At 53.0% G+C, this 20,422-nt stretch overlaps 1 protein-coding gene across 2 annotated transcripts in view; it reads left to right on the top strand.

The window, feature by feature from the left end:
- Positions 1 to 20,422, top strand: part of CDH23 (cadherin related 23) — a gene marked incomplete at both ends in the record, with an annotated part of 203,247 nt that overhangs the window by 125,164 nt on the left and 57,661 nt on the right. For both annotated transcript variants that reach the window (XM_082310705.1, XM_082310706.1), the window contains 8 exons: positions 11,387 to 11,451; positions 12,017 to 12,254; positions 12,903 to 13,008; positions 13,408 to 13,535; positions 16,857 to 16,929; positions 17,212 to 17,328; positions 17,909 to 18,021; positions 20,084 to 20,191. In XM_082310705.1, coding sequence (XP_082166831.1) covers positions 11,387 to 11,451; positions 12,017 to 12,254; positions 12,903 to 13,008; positions 13,408 to 13,535; positions 16,857 to 16,929; positions 17,212 to 17,328; positions 17,909 to 18,021; positions 20,084 to 20,191 — 948 coding nt within the window. The remainder of the gene's footprint in view (positions 1 to 11,386; positions 11,452 to 12,016; positions 12,255 to 12,902; positions 13,009 to 13,407; positions 13,536 to 16,856; positions 16,930 to 17,211; positions 17,329 to 17,908; positions 18,022 to 20,083; positions 20,192 to 20,422) is intronic.

Here is a 20,422-nt window from a genome sequence, read left to right as displayed (position 1 = left end):
GTAAGCAAGGGTGCTGGCTCCAGCATGGGGCTGTGTGCGATAGGAAGCCCTGGGGAAGGACAGTGCTAGGGTGGGTGAATGGCCGCTCTTCTGCCATAGCCACAATCAGTGCCTGCGATGGGATTAGCAAACATCTTCCAAAGCAAGTCCCAACAACTGTTTTTTTCCTGGGGTAAGAGGAGCAGGAAAGAAGACAGTATCTCCAGTCCTGCTGAGAAGCCCAGTAGCTGGAGAAGAGGATGAGTTGTTAGACTAGAGATGCGTCTGCAGATCTCAGACCAGATGAAGGATAAATCCATTGCAGAGAGGGACAAATAAAAGGGCGTGTTTCGACATCCACGCCATTATCTAACAGTATTAGTACAAGCCTTGCAGGAAGCAAGGTCTGGCACGAATGGTGACATTCCCAGGGCAAATCCCCTGTGCGGGGAGAAGAGAAATTGCATGGGAGCTGGGACTGAGGTGGGGAGACCCAGAAGGAATGCCCTCTGCTTTGGAATGAAGTGCTGGGCAGGGGATGATCCTGCTAGGGAGGAGCAGGTGAGGGCATTGGCACTAGATGGAGCTTTCAGCTGGGAAAATTTTTTGGGTGGAAGAAACTATGAAAGCATGGCCTTGCTTCTGGGGTCACCAAGACCCAGCCCAGCTTCCAGCAAGCTCCCCCAAACAAAGAGCGGAGCCGGGGGGTTCAGCCCAACATCGCCTCCTGTCCTTTCGGTGATGCGCTGGGGCTCTGGCACCAGCCGTGCCCCTCACGTGCGGTAGAGGATGCTTGGCTGGGAAGAGCAGGGAAGGCGTGAGTGTGTGTTCGCGCCTGTCAGACTGAGCCTGTGGCATGCTCGGGCCCTGCCGCCTTGCAAGGCTACAGGGTCTGAGTGCTGTGATGGGTGGAGCAGAGAGCACAGTGCCCCTCCAAAACTGCCTTTGGACACTGCTGCTTTGACAGCAGCTGCTATAAGCTGAAGTCGTCATGGTGCCGGCTTCCCAAAAGCCAGGGACCTGCACGGTGGCATAGGTACACGCCTTGCTCTCCGTTGCTGATGTATTTGCTAAACCTGGAGGAATGAGGAAGGGGCCTAAGACGACCCGGCGGGAGGTCTCCTTAAGCTCCTCGTAGGCTACAGATCTGCACAGCGAAGTCCTCCTGAAAAGCTCCGATAACCAAAATCATTAAAGCCCAAACAAACCAAGAGTAACTTGTTTTTAACACAACAATGCGTGTGATTTGCCTTGAAGGGTCTGAAGAAAAATGGTTCTCCAGGGAAGTGTGGAAAGTAATCCTAGCTCCGTGATCCCTCCTCTCTGCTTTATTTGCCCCAGTCTGGCTTGGCTGCGCAGGCTGGGATCAGTCGCTGTGGGCTCTGTCAGCCGGCTGGCAAGCAGGAGCAAGCGGGGGGGGCTGCTGGTGGCCCCCTCCCAGCCCACACTCCCTGGCAAATGGCTGGGATGAAGAGGGGGAGACTCGGAGGGGTTACCAGGGAGTGCATTACCCAGCTGCCCACCTTCAACCCCCACACAATGCAGAGGCATTAATCCCTGCGATTCCCGATGCTCTTCCTTACTCAGGCCAGGTCAGACAGGCCAGCTGCCCATTCAGGCACTACTCTCAGGCCAGCTGCACTTTAAAAATAACATCAATGGGATGATTGTGCAAAGATTTGTCCCAAATCCTTTCTGAGTTAATGACCGCCTTCTCCCTGGGGCATTATCCTCCCACACCCTTGCCAGGTTATGCTCTTTGCCTTGCCTTGATGTCCTTCTTACCCAGAAATACCTCTGGTCTGGGATGGTGCTGGATTTCTCCCCATGATAACCACCCTCAAGAAGTCAGAAGGGGATGCAGAGACTTTTCAGAGCTTTGAAATGTTTCCCCCTCAACATTTTCAGGCAGGGGCGCACAAGGCTGCCGGTGTGCTTTCCAGAGTTATCTTTTGCAGACCCTCAGGAAAGAGAAGGTCCCTCTGTCTTTTTTTCAGAATGCATTAGCCTACATATTCTTTTATTTTTATATTTTTGTATATATCTATATATTCTTTTTTATATACATATTCTGGTTCACATTCCTGAGTAGTCCCTTTCTGCTACCCTCCATGGGTTGTCCCCTCCCTGATCATCATTCCCGATACATCCCTTCACCTGAAGTCTCGTCTTCCCCTTCTCTGCCACTGCGCTTCCTCGGGAGAAGCCTTCTTAGTAAGAGCCTAATGAAGTAAATGTGCTAATTAACCTTCCATTACTCTCCTCATTAAGGCAACCTTTAATTTGGTTGGCAAAGTTTCTCTCCTTTACCACCCAGCTGTCAGTTTTCTTCTGCTTCTTCGATCTCTCTTTGGCCTCGCATCGGGGATGGGAAAATCGATCCCGGCCTGATTTTCTTTCCCCTTCTTTCCAGCCAGCTGTAAACACCAGTCAACAAGAAAGTAATAATGTAGTTTTCCCACCCTGGGAAGGAGAGTTGCAGACATCAATAAGCACCTATTTAAAATGCAAATCGCTTTCTCAATCAGCCGTCAGTCTGCCGCTGGCGCGAGTTTGGCAGGGGCACGGCGCTCCACAGTCCGTGGGCTCCCGGATCCTGGCCCGGAGCTTTGCAGCGGTCCCGGGGCGGCTTTGGGGTGCCCGGGAGGGTTGCACCCCTCTGGGTTTGTCTGACTCCCAAGCGCACGTGGCCAATGCGGGTGGGATGCGGCTTTGCTTGCAAACCTGGGGGGTTTCCTCCAGTTGCCTGTGCAGCCTTCAGGTCTCACCCCACCCTGCATCCCTCCATCCCTTTGGCCAAGGGCACCCGCCATCCCCTAACGTCTGCATAGCTGCCACTGTCTTTTGTTTCTTAATAATCTACAAAGCTTTTCGTTCTCCTTTTTCTTGGAGGAAAAAGTGAACGCAGGGGGCAGAAATAGTTCGGGATAAAAGGCAGTAGTTGTAGAGGCTGAGCGGAGGAGCTGGCTGTAGCTTTGAGCTGCTGGTAGGTGAGGTGCTGTGCTAAGAGGCTCACCCCAAGCTGTGTTTCTCTCTCACGTGGTGGTGGTGACTGTGCGGACCAGCCTTGAGGTAAAGCCTACAGCACTCCCGATTTTGGGAAGGTTGCATGGAGTAAGGAACATAGCCAGACAGAGCAGGGAGCAAGGTGGGGAAATACCTCGCAAATCAATGGATGGGTGAAAAGACTTCCAGGGATGAGCATACTTTCAGCTCCTGTGGGGAATCAGGTAGGAGATAAACCGTGTCCTGCCCCATCTGTGGCACCTGGGATGCTCTCCCAGCATTGGAACCAGAGAGTGGTGCAGCTCACCATCTCATGGGGCATCGGTGGTCAGCAGGACAGCATTTCCCCCTACTGTGATGGGGATAGCATAGGGCTTCTCAACCTTTTCCAGTTGACTGACACTAAATTTTGGTCAGGGGATTGAAGGTCCCTGTGCAGCCTGCTTCTTTGTGTCCTGCTCTGCAGGGAGTCACCTTCTACACATGTGTTAGGGGTAGCTTGCACCTCCTCTGCCTTCCCACATAGGTTTGGGGACCACAGGATGGTCAAACAGTGGGAGAAGAGGACTTCCAGGTCAGCCTCCATCCTTTCTTTCTGCTTGAAGTGAATGGAAAATGTATCCGAAAGCCCTTGCTGGAGATGGTAAACACCAGGGAGGCAGGAATGGGGGACTGCCAGCCGAACATCCAGGGGGAGCTGGGCGTTGCAGAGGACGGGCTCAGGAGGAGGACTCTCCGCTGCAGGCTGGAGGGAGGTAGGATGTGGAACCATTTTGGGACAGCAATAACAGGGTGTGCATCCTTGCTGGGAAGGCTTTGGCCTGGGCATGGCAATAAAGGGGTTTTACTGGGGCCAGGTGAGAGCCAGGGCAAGACTCGCCCTTGGAAGGGAGGTGGCAGAGGGAGGGCTAATTTCTGATGTCCTCCAAGCCTGGACTTTGTCCCTCCTTCCAGCCCTTCTCCCCTCCCCTGGCCTGCACAGCTCACCCTCCCCGTTAGCATCTTACTTGATCTCAGTACGTCCCCCTCCCAAGTGCTCCGACTCCAGCTGTGCTTAAACAGAACAAAATCTCTTTCAATTTCCCCACCGCTTAAAAGAAAATTGAATCCTTTATCTGCAAGAGGAGAGGAAAACTGCAAATACATGAAACAGTAAATAGTTAAATAATCAAAGCAGACGAATCCAAATTGCCTGGAAAGTTAAACATGAATGGCTTGTCATCTTCCTGCGTGCTTCTTGTTTTTTAAAAAAAATAAAAATACACTTGCAGTCCTTGTTCCTGTTAAATATTCTTATCAATCCAGCTCTGTAAATAAAGGGAAGGGGAGGAGGGAGTTACCAGGTAGCAGCGTGATTGACGGATCTGAAGTCCTCGTCTTTCTGTCAGGGCCCAGTGCTCTTTGGCTGTGTTTATCTCTTTAATCTAAATATCAATCTGTAAGACCGAAATGGGGTGGAATAGGAATCATGACAGCCCAAGCGCTGAGGAGAGAGACGCTTATTGCAGCTTTTGCAGCCGCTCGCTGTCCTGATGGAGCTGTCAGGATAAATGCACAGGTAAAGCAGAGAGGTGGGAAAAACAAAACAAAATCACAGTGTGTGTCCCCCCCGCACCAAAAAAAAAGCTAATCCAGCCCATGAAATGGGAAAGAAAAACACGGCACAAATGCAGACCTGCCTCTGTCCAAATTGCATCCTGCAAAGCACAAGCCGGGCAGCAGGATTCCCTCCACCCTTCCCAGTGTTCCCAACAGGAGATGGGGTTGGGTGGTTTTCCCTTGCTGCTGACTTTGGTTGCTGATTTGGGAGGTGGCCGGGAGATGAAGGGAGAATTTTTCTCAAGGTGATGCTTGCTGCCGTGTGAACACCCCGGCTTCACACGTCCTTCTTAGCAGTCCCGTTAGTGCAATCGCCGTCTTCACCTCGATATGTCCTCTCCCAGACTTGGCACCTCTGAGCAAGGGCAACTCCATTGTGCTTTCCCACCTGCAAAGCTCCAACACAGCCATTGCTCCTGGGATTTTAGTCTGCTTTCCAACCTGGCTTCCCCCTTGCCCCTAGCACCCATGTCTCTCCCAAAGCAGCCGGGGCTCTGTTGCCTCGAGCAAAGAGCTCCCATGCGTATCAGCACCCAGCAGGTGCTGTTAGCTGAAGCGATGCTGTGACAGAGGCAGTGTCACCCCGTGGACAGATGACCTTGTGCAGCCCCTCATGCTGCTGACGAGCTGCTGTTGAAGTGTTGAGGGGAGGCTAATTTACCTAAACTGGGCATTTGGGAGCCGTGAGATGTGTAAATCAACCTCCTGAGGTCCATCGCACCATCCAGAGGCCACTTCTGCCTCGGGCCATAGGCTCTGCTTGATCTTCCCATGGCTGGCTGCTGTGTCCTGTAACCAAACCTCTTTTGGTGTCTTCGGTCACAGAGGTAAAGTTAAGGCTCTCCATCCCCTAAAACACCCTTGAGAAGTGGCTGCGTGCTGTCTGACTGAGACTCGGGTGTAGTTTCCAGCTCCTGGGGAGCAAGGATGTTGTCTTCCTAGAGCTCAGCCTATGGCTTCTGGACCACAATTTTCCTTGGGCTGAATAAGGAGCATCCCTGTTGCTCTCTCTGGGAATGCCTTTGCCTGGCAGAGATGTGTTTTGGGCTTGTTGCTCATTGCTGATAAACTAAAAAGTCTGCTCTCCAACTGAGATTGCTTCACACTTGGAGCAACCATAGGCTGCGTCCAGTTTCAGGGTGAATTATCTTCATTCCTGCCAGACAAAGGTTGGGCTTTGCCGTTCCCTTTCTCCAGGCCAGGATTTAACGTGTTCATATCCATCTCCAAGCAAGGACTGGTTTGGCTCTTCCCTCCTCCTTTGCTCTTGTCCCCCCCCTCCTTGCTGTGCCCCTGATGATGCTTGTCACCTGGATGAAATGCAGTTGCAGATGGTAGGAGGCATGACTGGCTTCCAGGAGCTCTTGCAAATACTTCAGAGCTCATTGGGGATTTATATTTCCTCCACCGGACTTTGACCTTAATTTCTTCCGTTTTGCTGGGCTGTAAAATTCATTAGAGACCCAACAGCAAAGTGATTGAGATGTCAAGCCAGGCAATTGTGTGGTTATTTAATCTATCGGATGTGCCGCTTGCCATTTAGGTGGACAACAGGAGAATATGAAATCAATATGGTTCATTAGCGGAGTACTTGTGCCCAGCTCCAGCATGGAGCTCCAGTAAAACCCGCCGAGGCGGGCGTCTAAATGGTCTTGGTGTCACCTTGCGTGATGCAAACCTGTGCTCGAGATGCCTGCTTCTCTCGCTCAAGGGCTGTCTTCTGTCGGCTTGCGTTTTAAACCCCAGTCTCCAGCCATTGCAACAGCCTGGCTACAGTAAATTACTCCCCACTAAATCAAGGCTGCCCAGGCAAGTGTTAACCTCATTCGCAAGGAGCTGATGTTGCAGGGAACGCTGTTATAAAACACAATCAAGGAGGCTGTAGTTTTCTCCAGTGGCTGGCAGAAGAGGTGGGGAAAAGCTCTGCAATTCCCAGGGGGGTTGATTGGCTATTTTTTCCCCCCCAGCCAGGCTCAGCGCAGCCCTCTGGAGTCATTAGAGGCGATTGAGCTCCGGGCTTGGTGCAGACCCCGTGGTCCGGAGCTGCTGCGGAAGGCAGTGGCAGCAGTACCCTGGCATCGCCCTGGTTCCGTGCTCCTGCCTCCCTCCTTCCCAGCTAATCACACCGCTGGGCTTCGGTGCGGCGATGCCGGCCCGCTGCTTGCTCCGCTCGCGCCTGATTGCTACCTCCCACCAGGCAGCCACTCCTTAAAGGCCTGGGAAAGAGCACAGTCGAGGCAGGCAATGCCGGTGAAGGAGCTGTTTTCTGTCTGGGAAGGACGTAATGACTTTAAGTAGGTTTTCCATTGGTTTTCTTGATCCAGTTTTGCAGCCTGGCAATTGCTTCTCATGTAAGCTCTTGGCCCTTCACATTTCTCTCCCCCACGTCACAAATCAAATCCCAGTCTGGGGGATACCAGAGGTTAGCTGTTATTCCCCAGGATCTGAAGATTGCAATAGGTTGCATTTAAGAAGGGATGCTTGCTGCTTAACACGTTAAGGTTTAGGTGCTCCAAAAATCAGTATGACAACAGGGCATGGCTCCACACCCTGGGTTGCTCGTACCAAGGCCTGAGCAGCCCATGGCTGCCCAGTCAACCCCAAGGAGCAACCGCATCTGCCTCATTTTCCTGGAAAACCGGAAAAAAGTAGGAAGCAAATGGGAATCCTCCTTCCATTTGCTTTCTCCCATGGCCCAAGCCCCGGGTGTCTCGCTGGTATGGCAGTGCCTTGGTCTCCCTGCTGCCCAGCTGGCAGGGCCAGGGGAGCAGGCAGGGCCAGGGGAGCAGGCAGGCCGGCAGCAGCGGGACAAGACTCATGCCTGGTCACTCCCGTACCCTGACAGCTTTTTGACATTCGGTAATTGCTTTCCTGCTATGACTCTTTTAAGCAGAGAGCTTCTGGCCAAAGCAATTTGCTCCCCATCAATTTTTATTTCCTGGTTTCTGCATGCGAGGTAAGGGAGGGAAAACAAAGAGGACAAATGAGAACAAACCGAGCTGGGACCCGCTCCGGCAGCCCTGCGCAGATGGAAAGGTGGGAAGGATTTGGCTCCCTTGATGCCAACGGAGCCTTCTTCAGGCAGGCGGGACGTGAGAGCCCGTCTCATCCAGGCAGCAACGAATCATCTTTCCAATGCGCTTTGCTCCCCCCCTGCAACCAACCTCCAGCAGCTCATCCCTGCCCAGCAGGTTGGGGGGATGACTGCCATCCCAGGGGCTCTGCAGGGAATCTGCGCTGCCCTGAAAGGCTCTTCTTGGCTCTTTAAGCTCCTCCACGCTCCTCCTGCCGTGCTCCCTGAAGCTGCTGTGAGTAGAGTTAATCTCGGGCAGTTTAAGGAGTCGTTGAGTGGGGCTCGGCAGATGATGAATGTCGAAACCATTACCGGCGAAGCTCCGTGGAGCTGTTTAAAACTGAATTCTCCCATGTAAATTTCTGCTTCATCAATCCTGATGACATGTCAAACATTGCTATTGTTTCCTGAACAAATTGGATGACATGCCCTTTCCTGCAGATTTGCCCACAAGAGCAGAACTGCTTGCCGGCTCCTCATTTTTGTCTCTGGCTCTGCCAGCCCACACGTCGGTGGGGAAGGATGGATGCGATGGCCCTTGGTGGGACAAAAGGGAGACACCCAAAATATTTGTGCTTGGGGATGGAGGTGGATGGAGGGCTGGGCCAAGGGTGTTTGTGCGTGCCTGTGATTCATGTGCCGGGTGCCCATGCCATGCTGCAATTCAGTAAATTAATCCTTTGGGTTATCCAGGCTTCCCCTTCTTGCCACTCTCCCGGTTTAGCTGTGTAAATGTGGGTTTTTTAGAAATGGTCTGTGCTGGTGACAGCTCGTAAAAGTACAGATGTGGACTTGCGTTTTCATCCTGCCCTTTTGCAGGCTCCAGTGGGCAAATCCCGCTTTAATATTCTGGGCAGGAGAGTAGCAGCCGTAAAAGCCATTTGATTGCTTCTCCAGGTGGAACCCCGGGAAACTTCCAGCCAGATGCCTTTCCTCCCCCGGCTGCAGAGATGGATGCGTGCATGCTGGGGAGGGGACCAGTCAGCGAGGGGGGCCAGTCGCGGGAAAACAGCTGGCACCCAGGGATTGCGAAAGGCCCTGCAAAGCCGTCGGCTCGGTGGGATTTGGGGTATTCTGCACACAGGTTGCGTGCGCTTCCTGGGAGCCCTTGGGATCGCTTTGCAAAGGGGGTGCGCGTCACCTCCCCAGGGGGCTCGAGCATCTGAGCATCTTTTTTACCCTTAGAGGGAAAACGTTTGGTAATGCAGAAACAAATGTAGATCCAAAATTAAATATGCTGAGCGTGCATGGTTTTGCTTTTTGCATATTCCCTGTCACGCTCAAGTAACCTGCACCATTACCCTGCATTATGTCCATGATGTTCAGTTGCCAGGAAAGCTATCAAGCAGGCATCACCTTCCACCTCCCCTGGTGTAAATCAGGGTAATTAATTAGCCCGGTTGGTGAGGTGGTGTACGGGGCAGAGTTAGACTGCCCAGCCTCCTGGCTCCTTGTGAGCAGATCGCTTTGCCTTGCTGGCAGTTTTGGCTGGCCTGGCATCACTGCAGCTTGGGGTCCAGCCCACCCTCCTGCCTCGGCTCCCCAGGACCCCACAGCCTCCCACACCGAGCGGCTCTATGCTAACCTTCTTTTAACCTTCCTCCTTCCCTATATTTTTTTTCCCCGGCAGAAGAAAATTACACTTTCCCAGTGTTGTCTGTCACCGCAATAAGCACTTACAAGTGCAATTGTATGGGGCCAAATGAAGGGAATTAGTTTTGCCTGTGCTTTCTGGCACTGTCAGGCCCCCTGTAAATCATTATCTCATCACCAGCTGATCCAGGTGCATGGAAAATGCCTTTCTGGGCTCTGCTCTTGCACCAGCCACTTAGGGATTAATGGGACCTAGGGGTTCACAGAGGTTGTGGGCACAGAAGTAAGGGCTGGGAAAAATCCTGGCTGGGAGGTCAAGGGCCAGCTCATACCAGGTGATGCTGAGGATGCTCAAAGCACTCGAGGGTTTTGGGGAGAGAGGACCCAGGGCCCTTGTTGCCACTGCGATTTGCAGCCACCTGGGCTGGTGGTCGGTTAGGATGCGGGACTAATAATACCATTATTAATTGGCTGAGGAAAGCTGGAGTGGGCAGACAGTAGATTAAACCCCTTCCTTCCTAGGTGTTTCCATTTGGAAAAGCAGCCAGGCTCTGTCTGGGATGGAGCATCTTCATAGATGTCCTCCCTGGTGTCCTCTAAGGAGCAAAATGCACCCCAGAGGGGGCTTGGCCCTCCAGGAGCAGGTGCCACTTGCGCAATGGGCACCTCTCCGGGCAGATTTTGGCAGGTTTGTTCCATTTTGCTGAATGTAATTGCAATGCATGTGAAAAGTAAATCGTGTCTTAGCAGTGGAGAGGAAAATCGGGAAAATCAGTAGGTCTGAAAGGTTGGCTCCACCAGCGCACCCTTCAGCTGGCATAAAGCAGCAGGAATTTACCACCTGAGCTGGGTAAGTGTTTGAGGGGAAAAAAATGAATTAATTCAGGCTAGTTTTCATGCCTTTGCCCCTCTGCCACCCTGTGGAGTGGCAGGTAAGCGGCGCACAGGGGTAAAGCTGTTTGATGTGCTCAAGCTCCTAGTCTGCTGTCAAGGGTAATCAAGGCCATCAATAAATCAAGAAGGTTTCAGGAACAGGTTGTGTTCCATGCCAGTCCTAAAATACAGCCTTTTGCTGGTATCTGGACATAAAATGTGTCTTTGACCCTGCTTTTTCACAGACCTGTTGGTGTCTAAGTAATCCAGACAGGACTCAATTTAGAAAATATACTGGGGGAGAAAAAGGATATTTTGGGGCTTGTATTCTACTTTCCTCACCTAAAAATAAAATTTTCTGGTCCTTTTTCCTGCCGCTGCTCATGCATATTTTATATATTCATTAGAGAAAAGACTTTAAAACATACATAAATCTTGCCTTGCTCATCCAGAGCTGACACACTGAGTTTCGCACACCTTCCCCAGAAGGTGCTGGTTGCTTAGCCGTGACCAGCCTGCTCCAGCTTCAGCAGCTGGCAGCAGTGTATGTGCATCCAGTCCTGCCGCCGGCAGTAGCTTGGCTGAGAGCTGGCACTGCACACGCGCGCCGCAACATCCCAAGAGGCATCGTTCCATCGGTAGGGCTGCAGCAGATTGCACCCCCAGAAGGGCTGGCCGGTGGGAGCTGCTCATGGAAAGCAAGGTCTAAATCCCTTTCCGCACTTTTCCTGGTCTGTGTTTTATCCTGGGGGGGAGTTTTGAAGCGGGATAGGTTTTTTTCTCTCTCCCCACGGTCCCAGGCATGCTGCCAGCCCTGAATGTGCAGGAAAGAGCTGTGGATGCGGGGTCCCAGCTCTTTGGCTTCACAGGGCCAGGATGGGTGGTCTGCAAGAATTGTCCATGGAGACCTTTATTTCACGTGCACTTCCCAGATTAGCTTAGTGTGTCAGGGAAAGTAAGTAGGCATAAAATTTCCCACTGCCAAAGGTTTGGGGAGCGATGCTGAGAGATGTTGATGGAGGGCTGTGATCTGGAGCAGGCTGCGAGTCAGGGATGCACTGGATAAACCAGGTGAGCACAGGCAGCTCCAGCCCCACATCTCTCAGGTGATAAATGGCAGCAGAGAAGGTCTGTGCTGGTGCTAGCCCACTGGCACCTGGGCAGAAGGAGGTAAAGAGGATGTAATGGATTCACTAGTGTGTGTAAGGCCATGTTCCCATAAATACCTTCATTTATTAATTATCTTTTTTTTTTTTTTTTCAGGCAACTGACAATGACGTGGGCACATATGGGAAAGTCAGTTATTTTTTCAGCGATGACCCAGACCGGTAAGTGTGACTGAACCACCCACATGACTTTGACTCTTTGAAATCCTCTTCTAACCTTGCTAAGAAGTCATATGGCAATTAAGGGCATTCATTATGTCCTACCTGCAAGATACCCTATGAAAACCCCACTATGCTGTCTCCCAAAGGGGTGAGTTAACTTCAGCACATGCCTGATGCTCAGCACATTTAATCGCTTTGAGAAATGGGGACCTACAGGCACCAGTGTTGCTTGGGACCGATAAATGCATTTGCCAGCGAGTTGTTGGCCCTGGAGCGCTGCGTGTGACCCGCTCGTGGTGGGCAGTTGGGAAAGGCATGTGGGCTTCCCAGCAGAAGGGATCTGGGGGCCTCTGAGCCCACTTTGTCTGCCTGTAGAGTAGCACTGAGGGTTTCTACCCCACCACCTGCACCAAGCTCTTGAAGATACTCTGGGACCAAATATCCCTCAGAGGAAAGCCATGAACTTCACCCGCTGCGGTGCTAGCTGTCAGGCTGCTGCCACCCCATCTCTCCATCTCCAGCGTGTGGTCACCAGGGCTTTCCCCCTCCTCTCCTGTCCCCTCAGTTTCTCGCTGGACAAGGACGCGGGCGTTATCCTCCTGACGGCTCGGCTGGACTTCGAGACCACACAGCGCTACACCCTGACTGTCATTGCCCGGGATGGCGGTGGGGAGGAGACGACGGGGCGTGTCAGGATCAATGTCCTCGACATCAACGACAACGTCCCCACCTTCCAGAAGGAGGCATACCTGGGGGCCCTGCGGGAGAACGAGCCCTCTGTCACCCAGGTGGTCCGGCTCCGGGTGAGGGACCAGAGCAGCTCCTCCACTTGGGATGCGTGGTGTGGAGATGCGTGCGGGTTAGGTCTCCATCCACCCCTGCTGCTGTTCCTCCTGCATCCCTCCTAAAAAATGCTTTGTGCTTTACTGCAAAGCGCAACTGTGTGCAGTGCTGCAGCTGTGGGCTGCCTCCCTCCTCCTCCTCTCCTATAAGTCCCGTGCCTATATGGCATCCCCAGGACCTGGGGCTTCTCCCAGGACACATGCGCTGCCTCTATGTTGCCTTGCTCTGCTCAATAAAGTCAGCAGGCACCGAGGGGAAGGTGCTGGATTTGTTGTTGATGGAGCTGTAAGCCTCTGCTGTGGAGGGAAGGCAGGTAAGGAAGACTGCTCCTTCAGCACAAGAATAAACTTTGCTGTGATGTGAGAGCACAACTTTCCCTCCATGGGGCCAGGCTGGGTGAGTGCCATAGGGAGGCGGGAGACGGGGACCCGGCAAGTCCTTCCTGGGAGGCAGGATGGGAGGAGAGGCTGGTTTACAAACCCCCTCGGGGCCATCGCTTTTGCACTCTCCTTGGGCACAGCCTGCACCTCCCATCCCCTTGGCTCTCTCCTGTCGCACGTCACTGGCACGGCTCCTGTGTTCATTTATTGCCTCTACTTATGCCCTAGGCATCTGACGAGGACTCCCCTCCAAACAACCAGATCACATACAGCATCGTGCAGGCATCTGCCTTCCGCGACTACTTTGACATCGTGGTGTCGGAAGGGTACGGAGGTAAGCACTGGTCCTGGGACCACGGTGCCCCTGACAAGCAGTAGCAGCTTTGGCTGTGCTCACACCCCTGCAAGCAGCCGTGTCAGCAAGCTTTAAGAAGCTGCTCCAGCAGCTCCTCTGCTTGTCCTGACCTTGCCTGCAAGGCAGTCCTTTGCAGCAGGGCTTGAGCCAAGCTCCTGTGGAGCCATGTTTCTGTGGGTGTACAGCTCACTCTGGGTTATGCCAGTGCAAGGAGCTCAGTAATGCCCAGTGCTTGTGGTTTTGGGACATTGCCACCTCCAGAGGGCACTGTTCGCCCTGGGGATGCAGTGTGGATGGGCCACCCACCCTCCGAGCCTGCCCACCGTCCTGCTCGGTGTGTGAATGCCCCCCTGACCACCCCGCTTTGCATCCTTTCAGTGATCAGCGTGAACCATCCCCTCGACTACGAGCAGGTGGCCAACGGGGTTATTTACCTGACTGTGATGGCCAAGGATGCAGGCAATCCACCGCTCAACAGCACCGTCCCCATCACCATCGAGGTGTTTGTAAGTATGGCACCCGATGAGCCTGTCGTGATTTTCCTGTAATTGCTCCATAGTGGTGCTGTTAATCCATCAATAACCCAGCAAGACTATTCTGCCCTGTGGATGTGTACATGTGGATTGCAATTACATATGTATATATGTGTCATATATGTCTCACGTACATATGTGTCATACATATTGGTTAAAGAAATGCTGTCCTTGGCATTTGGTAAGGTCTGAGTGACAGAGGGTGAGTGAGAGTGTCTCTGAGGGGGTGTCACCACGGACAAGCGCAGGCGGGCTGTCCTGACCCTATGCACCTCCTCCCTCTCCTTGGCCATGCATGATGGATGGGGAAGCTGCTGGAAGTAACATGGTAGGGGCCCCAGCTAACCATGGGGCAAGGAGCAGAGCTGAGGACAGGGTGGAGATCTACCCTCTGCCCTTGCTTTCAGCTGGGAAGGTTCATTGAGCACCCGGTGACCCCTTCTCTGAGCTCGCAGGGAACTCCTGGCTGGGATGCTCTCCATGCCGGTAGCCAGAGGTGCTCGCTGCAGCTCGGATGCAGAGGAGAGAGCTTTGGCTGCGCATTAGCACTTGTGGTGTCAGAAATTATCGGTCCCTGAATCAATCACAGGCAGTTGCTTCTTTATCTCCCCAATGCCAGCTGTCCTGGCTGGGCTGCAGCCTTCGTTGTGCATCTCGCGCGCCCCCATAGGTGCAAACCCCCATGAGGAGGGGTTGCTGCTGGGAGAGGTAAAGTATCACAGCGTTCCTCGGGAAGATTAGATCAGATTGTCACTTTGACGCACATTGTGGTTCGAGGACGTCTGGAGGGAGGTATCACTGATGGAGACAGTTTGCTTGATAACCCGTCAGTCTTGCAGTGATGGAATCTAAGCCAGGCTGGCAGCAGCATCAGTCTGGGAAGGCAAAGAAGATGAAGTCCACGGTGCCATAGGATGCGAATGAAGTCCTATCAGCATGCCTCTCCTCCGGCTCCCTCCCTATGCTCGGGAGAGGGGGAATAAGGCAGTGCCGGGGGGTTTAGTGGTGGTTAAATACATCATTCCCGTGCTGTGCTTTAGACAGCATAAACATCTCTTTCTAAAGACCACACTTCAGTGGGTCATCTCCTCCTGGCTGAGTCTGTACACTGGTGGGGTTTAAGTAGCTGTCACTTTTCCCACTCTCAACCAAAGGGATTCTCTCTCAACTGGAAACAGAAAAGAAAAGAAAAAAAAGCCAGAAAATAGGAAGAAAATGAGGAGGAAGTATTTCACAACGGCACTTGAGGAACAAGAGCCGTGAAAAAGCAGAACGAGAGCGAGTGTGGAGGGAGGTAATTTTTTTTCATCCTTTGGTTGTTGGTTTTTAATAAAGAAGTCAAACTCGCCTTGTAGATTTCCCATTAGGGGACAATACGCTTTTGTAGAGGGAGCCGCCGAATCAGAACTAATAGTGCGCGCCACGCCAGGATCCGGGGAAATATCACTGCTAATAAGTTTCTGCCTCGCTCCCTGCCGCTGACGCCCTGTTTGGGGCGATGAGCCAGCGACTGAGAGCGTGCGTGTATCTGGAGGAAAGGGGGCTGTGTGCTTAGTGTGAGCGTCTGCAGTTATCAGCATCCCTGAAGATGTTATGATGGCTGCCTGAGGCTGAGGGTCGGGGGACCGTGGGAAGCTGGTTTTGTGGAAGTCAGCAAGGTGGGATCATGAGCGAGGTGGTTTAGCTGGACACCTTCTTTCGTGGGAGCGGAGGAAGCACGCCGGGTCCCGTCTGGCATCACTGTGGGTGCCGCAGGAGGCGCATGGGAAGATTTGCAGCAGGGAGCTTTGGAGTTCACATTGCCGAAGTGGGAAATGTCCTTCTCAAGTCGAAAAGCCACACACTGCTCTGCAGGCAGGTGCATGCCAGCTCCAGCCAGATGGAGACCCAGCCAGGAGTGAGCCCCTGCGTCCTTGGGAGCCAGCTTACCGGGCCGTGGCAGTGCTGAGCACAGCCTGATGAACTCAGGACTGCTAATGAAATGGTGCAGCGTCTGCTCTGGCTTGCGTCCACCCACCCTGGACTGGAGCACAGCTCACTTGGGTCCGGCTGCAGGCAGCATGTGGATGTTCGGTCTCTCCCTTCCCTTTGCCTTTAACCTGCCCGGAACTCCTGGGTTTGCCCTGGGGCGATGCCCCCAACCCAGCTCTTCGAGGAGGAGGAGGAGGAGGAGGAGGAGGGACATGCGGAGGCCACCCCAGGCAGCAGGCAATTTCCTCGTTACCCTCGGAGGAGATGCAGTGAAAGCTGAGTGATGCAAAGGCTGATTAAAGACCACCTGCTTCCAGCAACAAGAGCAAGGGATGGCAATTTAATTGCAGTACAATGGGCATCGTTTGCACGTGAAATTGCCTCAAATATCAAGTTCGCTGGCAGCAGGAGCAGCTGAGCCTGCAGGTCCATCAGCAGCCTCCAGGTAGAAAACATCTCCAGAGCAGCCCCAGGGAAACGACAAAGCCCATAACGGCATTTTAATGTCCTGGCGGCTCCACCGTCCCTCCATAGGCGGTTGGGTTTGGTTCATTTAAGGCAGACTCTTAACATTGTTTAAATAGCGTTTAAAGGCTTCCTGGGGGAGCTTTAAACTGGTCCGAAATCTGTTTTGGGGGATGTCTCAAGCAATTGCTCCTGCCTGGTTTCACCAGGCCGGCCGCAGTTGCTGGCAGAGACAGGCTTGGAGGGAGCGCATTGGCATGCAAACCAGCTCCCCCACTGAAAATGCTGTAGCTGCTTTCTCTGCAAACACCCACGGCATTCCTTCACTTGAACAAAGGCAGCCAAAGCTCAGCAGCTCCCCTGGCCAGTCCAGTCCACCTGGTGGCATCGTGGCTGGGGTGACGCGGAGCATTAAGCCACTTGTGTGCCACTCCAAGAGGGAGGAGCAGGTCTGTGCAGATGCTGCTGTGCTTTGTGCGATGCCTGAGTCTTCCCAGGGCTTGTGGTGGAGGGAGGAGCAGCTCAGAGGATGCTTGGCTGCAAATGGCAGCGGTTCCTCAGACCTGTTGCATATTGCCCAGGATGCTGGATAATGAGATAGTCAGTATTGTCCCCACTGTATGGCTCAGCAAAGTCACTGACAATCAATTTACCTTAACCTCAGCTGCCTCTGCAGTGAAACTGTGTACTCAGACCTCCGGTGCCTTCCCCCTAAGGCCATTTTCCCCACGCTGATGCCTTGAGCTGGTCATGTCTTGAGATGCAGTCAGCCAGGAGCATCCCCATACCAGACTTTTGCAGCTATTTGACCCTTTTGCCTTTTTCCCAACCAGCCTCTCGACCTTCTCTTTGCTTCAGGATGAAAACGACAACCCCCCCACATTCAGCAAGCCCTCCTATGTTATAACCGTCATGGAGGACATCATGGCAGGTACGGAACACGGCCCTGCTCCTTCTCCAGGCTCGCAGAAGGGCCCTGGGGGGTCTTACAGCCAGAACGGGGTGGGTGATGGCTTTTTGAGGAGGCAAAAGCCAGAGACCTGGCAGAGTTTCATAGCTGTTCAGTCTGGGGGCTTGGCCCCACTGTGCATGCAGACAAGAAGACCCCTTGGCCAGGTGACCTGCAGGAGTGGTGTGGGAGGACAGGGCAGCTAGGGAGAGCCATTCTGGGCTGCGAATGCCCATCCCAGCTCCTGTTTCTGCTTGCCCCAAGGAGCCACGGTGCTGTTTCTCAATGCCACGGACATGGACCGGTCCAGGGAGTATGGGCAGGAGTCAATCATCTACTCCCTGGAGGGCTCCTCACATTTTCGGATCAATGCCCGCTCAGGTGAGCCTCCATACGTGCTCTCCCTCTTTTCCTTTCAGTTCCCTCTCCTGAATTTCCCCCTATTTTCTTCCCTATCATTTTTCCTCTTTCATCCTCTCTCCTTCCCCCATCCTTCCCTCCTCTCCTCTGAGCAGCCTGCTTAGGAGAAACACAATTTAAGGGATTCACCAGTTTCAGCCACCAGCATTTGCTCATGAGTGCTTTGGCAGGGGCATCGGTGGAAGCTCAGCTCCTGGTGGGAGTGACACCTGAGAAAAGGCTTTGGCTGCAAGGCCTTATTTTAGCTAAGGAGCTGCTGCCCGCCTTCCCTTGCTGGCATTGTTTTTGGTTCATTCTGGGCAGGAATAAACATGAGGGATCACAGGCAGCTGTTAAACAGGCTCCCATGGGAAGACACAGCACAAAGTTTGCAGGAGCTTGCTGACAAGCTGACCCTTCCAAGGTCCATCTATTTGAAACTGAATCAGAAGGGACCCATTTGTGAAGGATCCTCTCTCTGGTTTTGAGTGGCCCTTTTTTTCACTGGTGCCCCTATTCGCCATAAAACATCTCTAATCCCTCTCATCTCTTGTGGCTGCAGGAGAAATCACGACGACATCTTTGCTGGACCGGGAGGCCAAATCTGAATACATCCTCATTGTCCGGGCAGTGGATGGAGGCGTGGGCCACCACCAGAAGACAGGCATTGCTATGGTGAGTGTGTGAAGAGTGATTCTCATCTCCTCGCGCCACTGGTGCCTGACTGGGGATGGCTACCCAGGCACTGATGCTTCAGTTCCCCATGCTAGCAGTGTTTAATTTTAGTTGTGTGAACGGGTAAAGAGCACACAGTGATGTCTGCCCTCTGGGCTGCCCCCACCACTGCTCGCAACCCTTACAGAATGACTGTCCAGGCTGTGTAGACCTTGAAGTCCAGCTCCCTTTCCTGGCAAGCCTTTCACTCAGGAGCCACTTGGCCTTCCAGTGCTTTGCATGTCCAGCTCTCCATGCGAAGGCGGTAATGGTACCTACTCCACCCGCAGCACAGCTCCCTTTGTGCATGCCTCCTGAGAAAGTGCTTAGTTGGAGAGCCTGCAGGTGTGCTTAGTTGTTCCTGATGACTATTCACTGCCTGGATCAAGGGTTTCCAACCTGTTTGTGATGCCTGGGCTCCTCAGAAGGCTCTGGTGGAGGTGCAGGCCATTGTACTGCAGATTGACGCCTACTGCTTTGCCTTGCCCTTCGCAGATGTCAGGGAGACTCATTGTTTGCAAAGGGTTTGTAAAAGTCTTTGGAAATATCAGCAGGTCGAAAGCCAAGGATCCATCTCTCACTGCTCATGGCACCACATTGGTTTGAAAATTTCATAATATTTGGGTGCTCTTGCTCCTGGGACATTTGGTTGGGTTGCAGGAGAGATGTCCCACACAACAGAGCACAATGCAGAGAAATATTGTGGTTGTGCTGAAGAGATCCCTAAAATAATTGTCACCAGTGCTGGGGGCCATCAGGAGGTGTCTGATCCAGGTAGCAGGCTAGAAGCTCCCTACGGAGCCTCCCAGAGGCACAGGAAGGCCTTGGCTGGGCAACGGCATGGCCTGTCGGATGCTGGGTTCTCCTCTGGGGCTCCAGTTGAGATGATGTTCTCCTAATAGCTTTATTGAAGGGCAGAACAAAGTTTTTGCAACACAGATTGCAACTGACGGGGGGGAATGCATTATGGCTCCTAAAAAGTTATAGAATATTAAAACTTGGTGAGAAATGGGTGGCCGATTAAGTTTGTTTGCTGTCATTAGCAAGGATATACACCCGGGACTCAAAGCTGTTCCCTATAATCACTTTTGATCTGGGAATAAGGGTCCATTCAGGGGCTTTGCAAGGTCTCCAGGTGATGGATGAGCACCTAGGGTGCTTGGAGTAGAGGTGGGTCACCAGCCTTCCCCAGGGACCACCCCGATGCCTTGGCTTGTGCCCAGGACACATCCCCAGAAACTGGGGTGTCCAGATTTGCCTCTTCTACCACGGGGTGGCACCAGCAGCTCAGCCTGGTGCTGTGGCAGGACCCCATTACTTGGGAGCACAGAAGACTCCAGGAGAAGCTCCACCAAGACACCTTCATCGCTTCCTCCTGCCCCTCTGCCCCCCTTTCCCTTGAACTGCAGTTTTTCCCTCAGGCACCTTTACAGACTCACAGGCTGGATTGAAACGGGTGATCTGGGAAGGTGAGAAACTCACAGACAACAAGATGCATCCCACAGGCTCGCTACTGTCATTTAGGTGCCATTTCTCACACTGAAAATGAAGATAGGTTGTCTTTCAGGGCACCATCCTCTCCCATGCTCTCTTGTCTTTGCACCTTCCACCCTGTTACCGTACCCTCTCCCGATTTCTCTTTTAGGTTTGGGGTTTTTTTTTTTTTTGCTTTTTACCAGTCACTCAGTTTTTTCCTTCCTTTCCTGCGATGCTCCTGCTGCGCCCTCTCCCCCACCACTGTGACTGATTTGCATCCCCCCCTGCAGTGAAGCAGCCACTTGAAAACACACCTCACGCCCCTGCGGTTGTTTTAACTGCAAGGTAATAAGTACAGGTGAGCCAAACCAAGATCAGATATGCCAAGGAGCCTTGGCTGTGAAGATGCAGGAGGTTGTTTTTCTGCAGGTTTTCCCTCCAGAGGGTGAACGTGCATTGGGTGCTGCTGTACATCCAGGGGGACATGCCATGCTGCCCCAGGAACCAATACCACCTGATGCAGTGTTGCTTGCTTGCTCTCTCACAGGTGAACATCACACTGCTGGACATCAATGACAACTATCCCACGTGGAAGGATGAGCCATACTTCATCAACCTGGTGGAAATGACCCCCCCCAACTCGGACGTCACCACGGTACGTGCGAGGGAAGGCAGCTGCTGCGCTAAAAGCCTCTTTTACTGTCACCCAGTGAGGTTGCCACCTGCTTGGCTGGAGCAGGGTTTCATGTCCGAACCGGTGTCACCTCCTAACTGGTGTCACCTCCAGTCAAGCACCATCTTGCAGAAGTCCATTTAAAAGGTTACTCCTGAGCCTCGCTGCTGCCCGCCCTGTGTGTTTCTCCTCTCTGCTGGGATGGTTTTTTTT

Source organism: Platalea leucorodia (genome assembly GCF_965183815.1).
Source record: "Platalea leucorodia genome assembly, chromosome: 4".
NCBI lineage: Eukaryota > Metazoa > Chordata > Aves > Pelecaniformes > Threskiornithidae > Platalea > Platalea leucorodia.
Note: the sequence above shows the minus strand (reverse complement) of the source record. Positions and strands in the feature narration are given on the sequence as shown.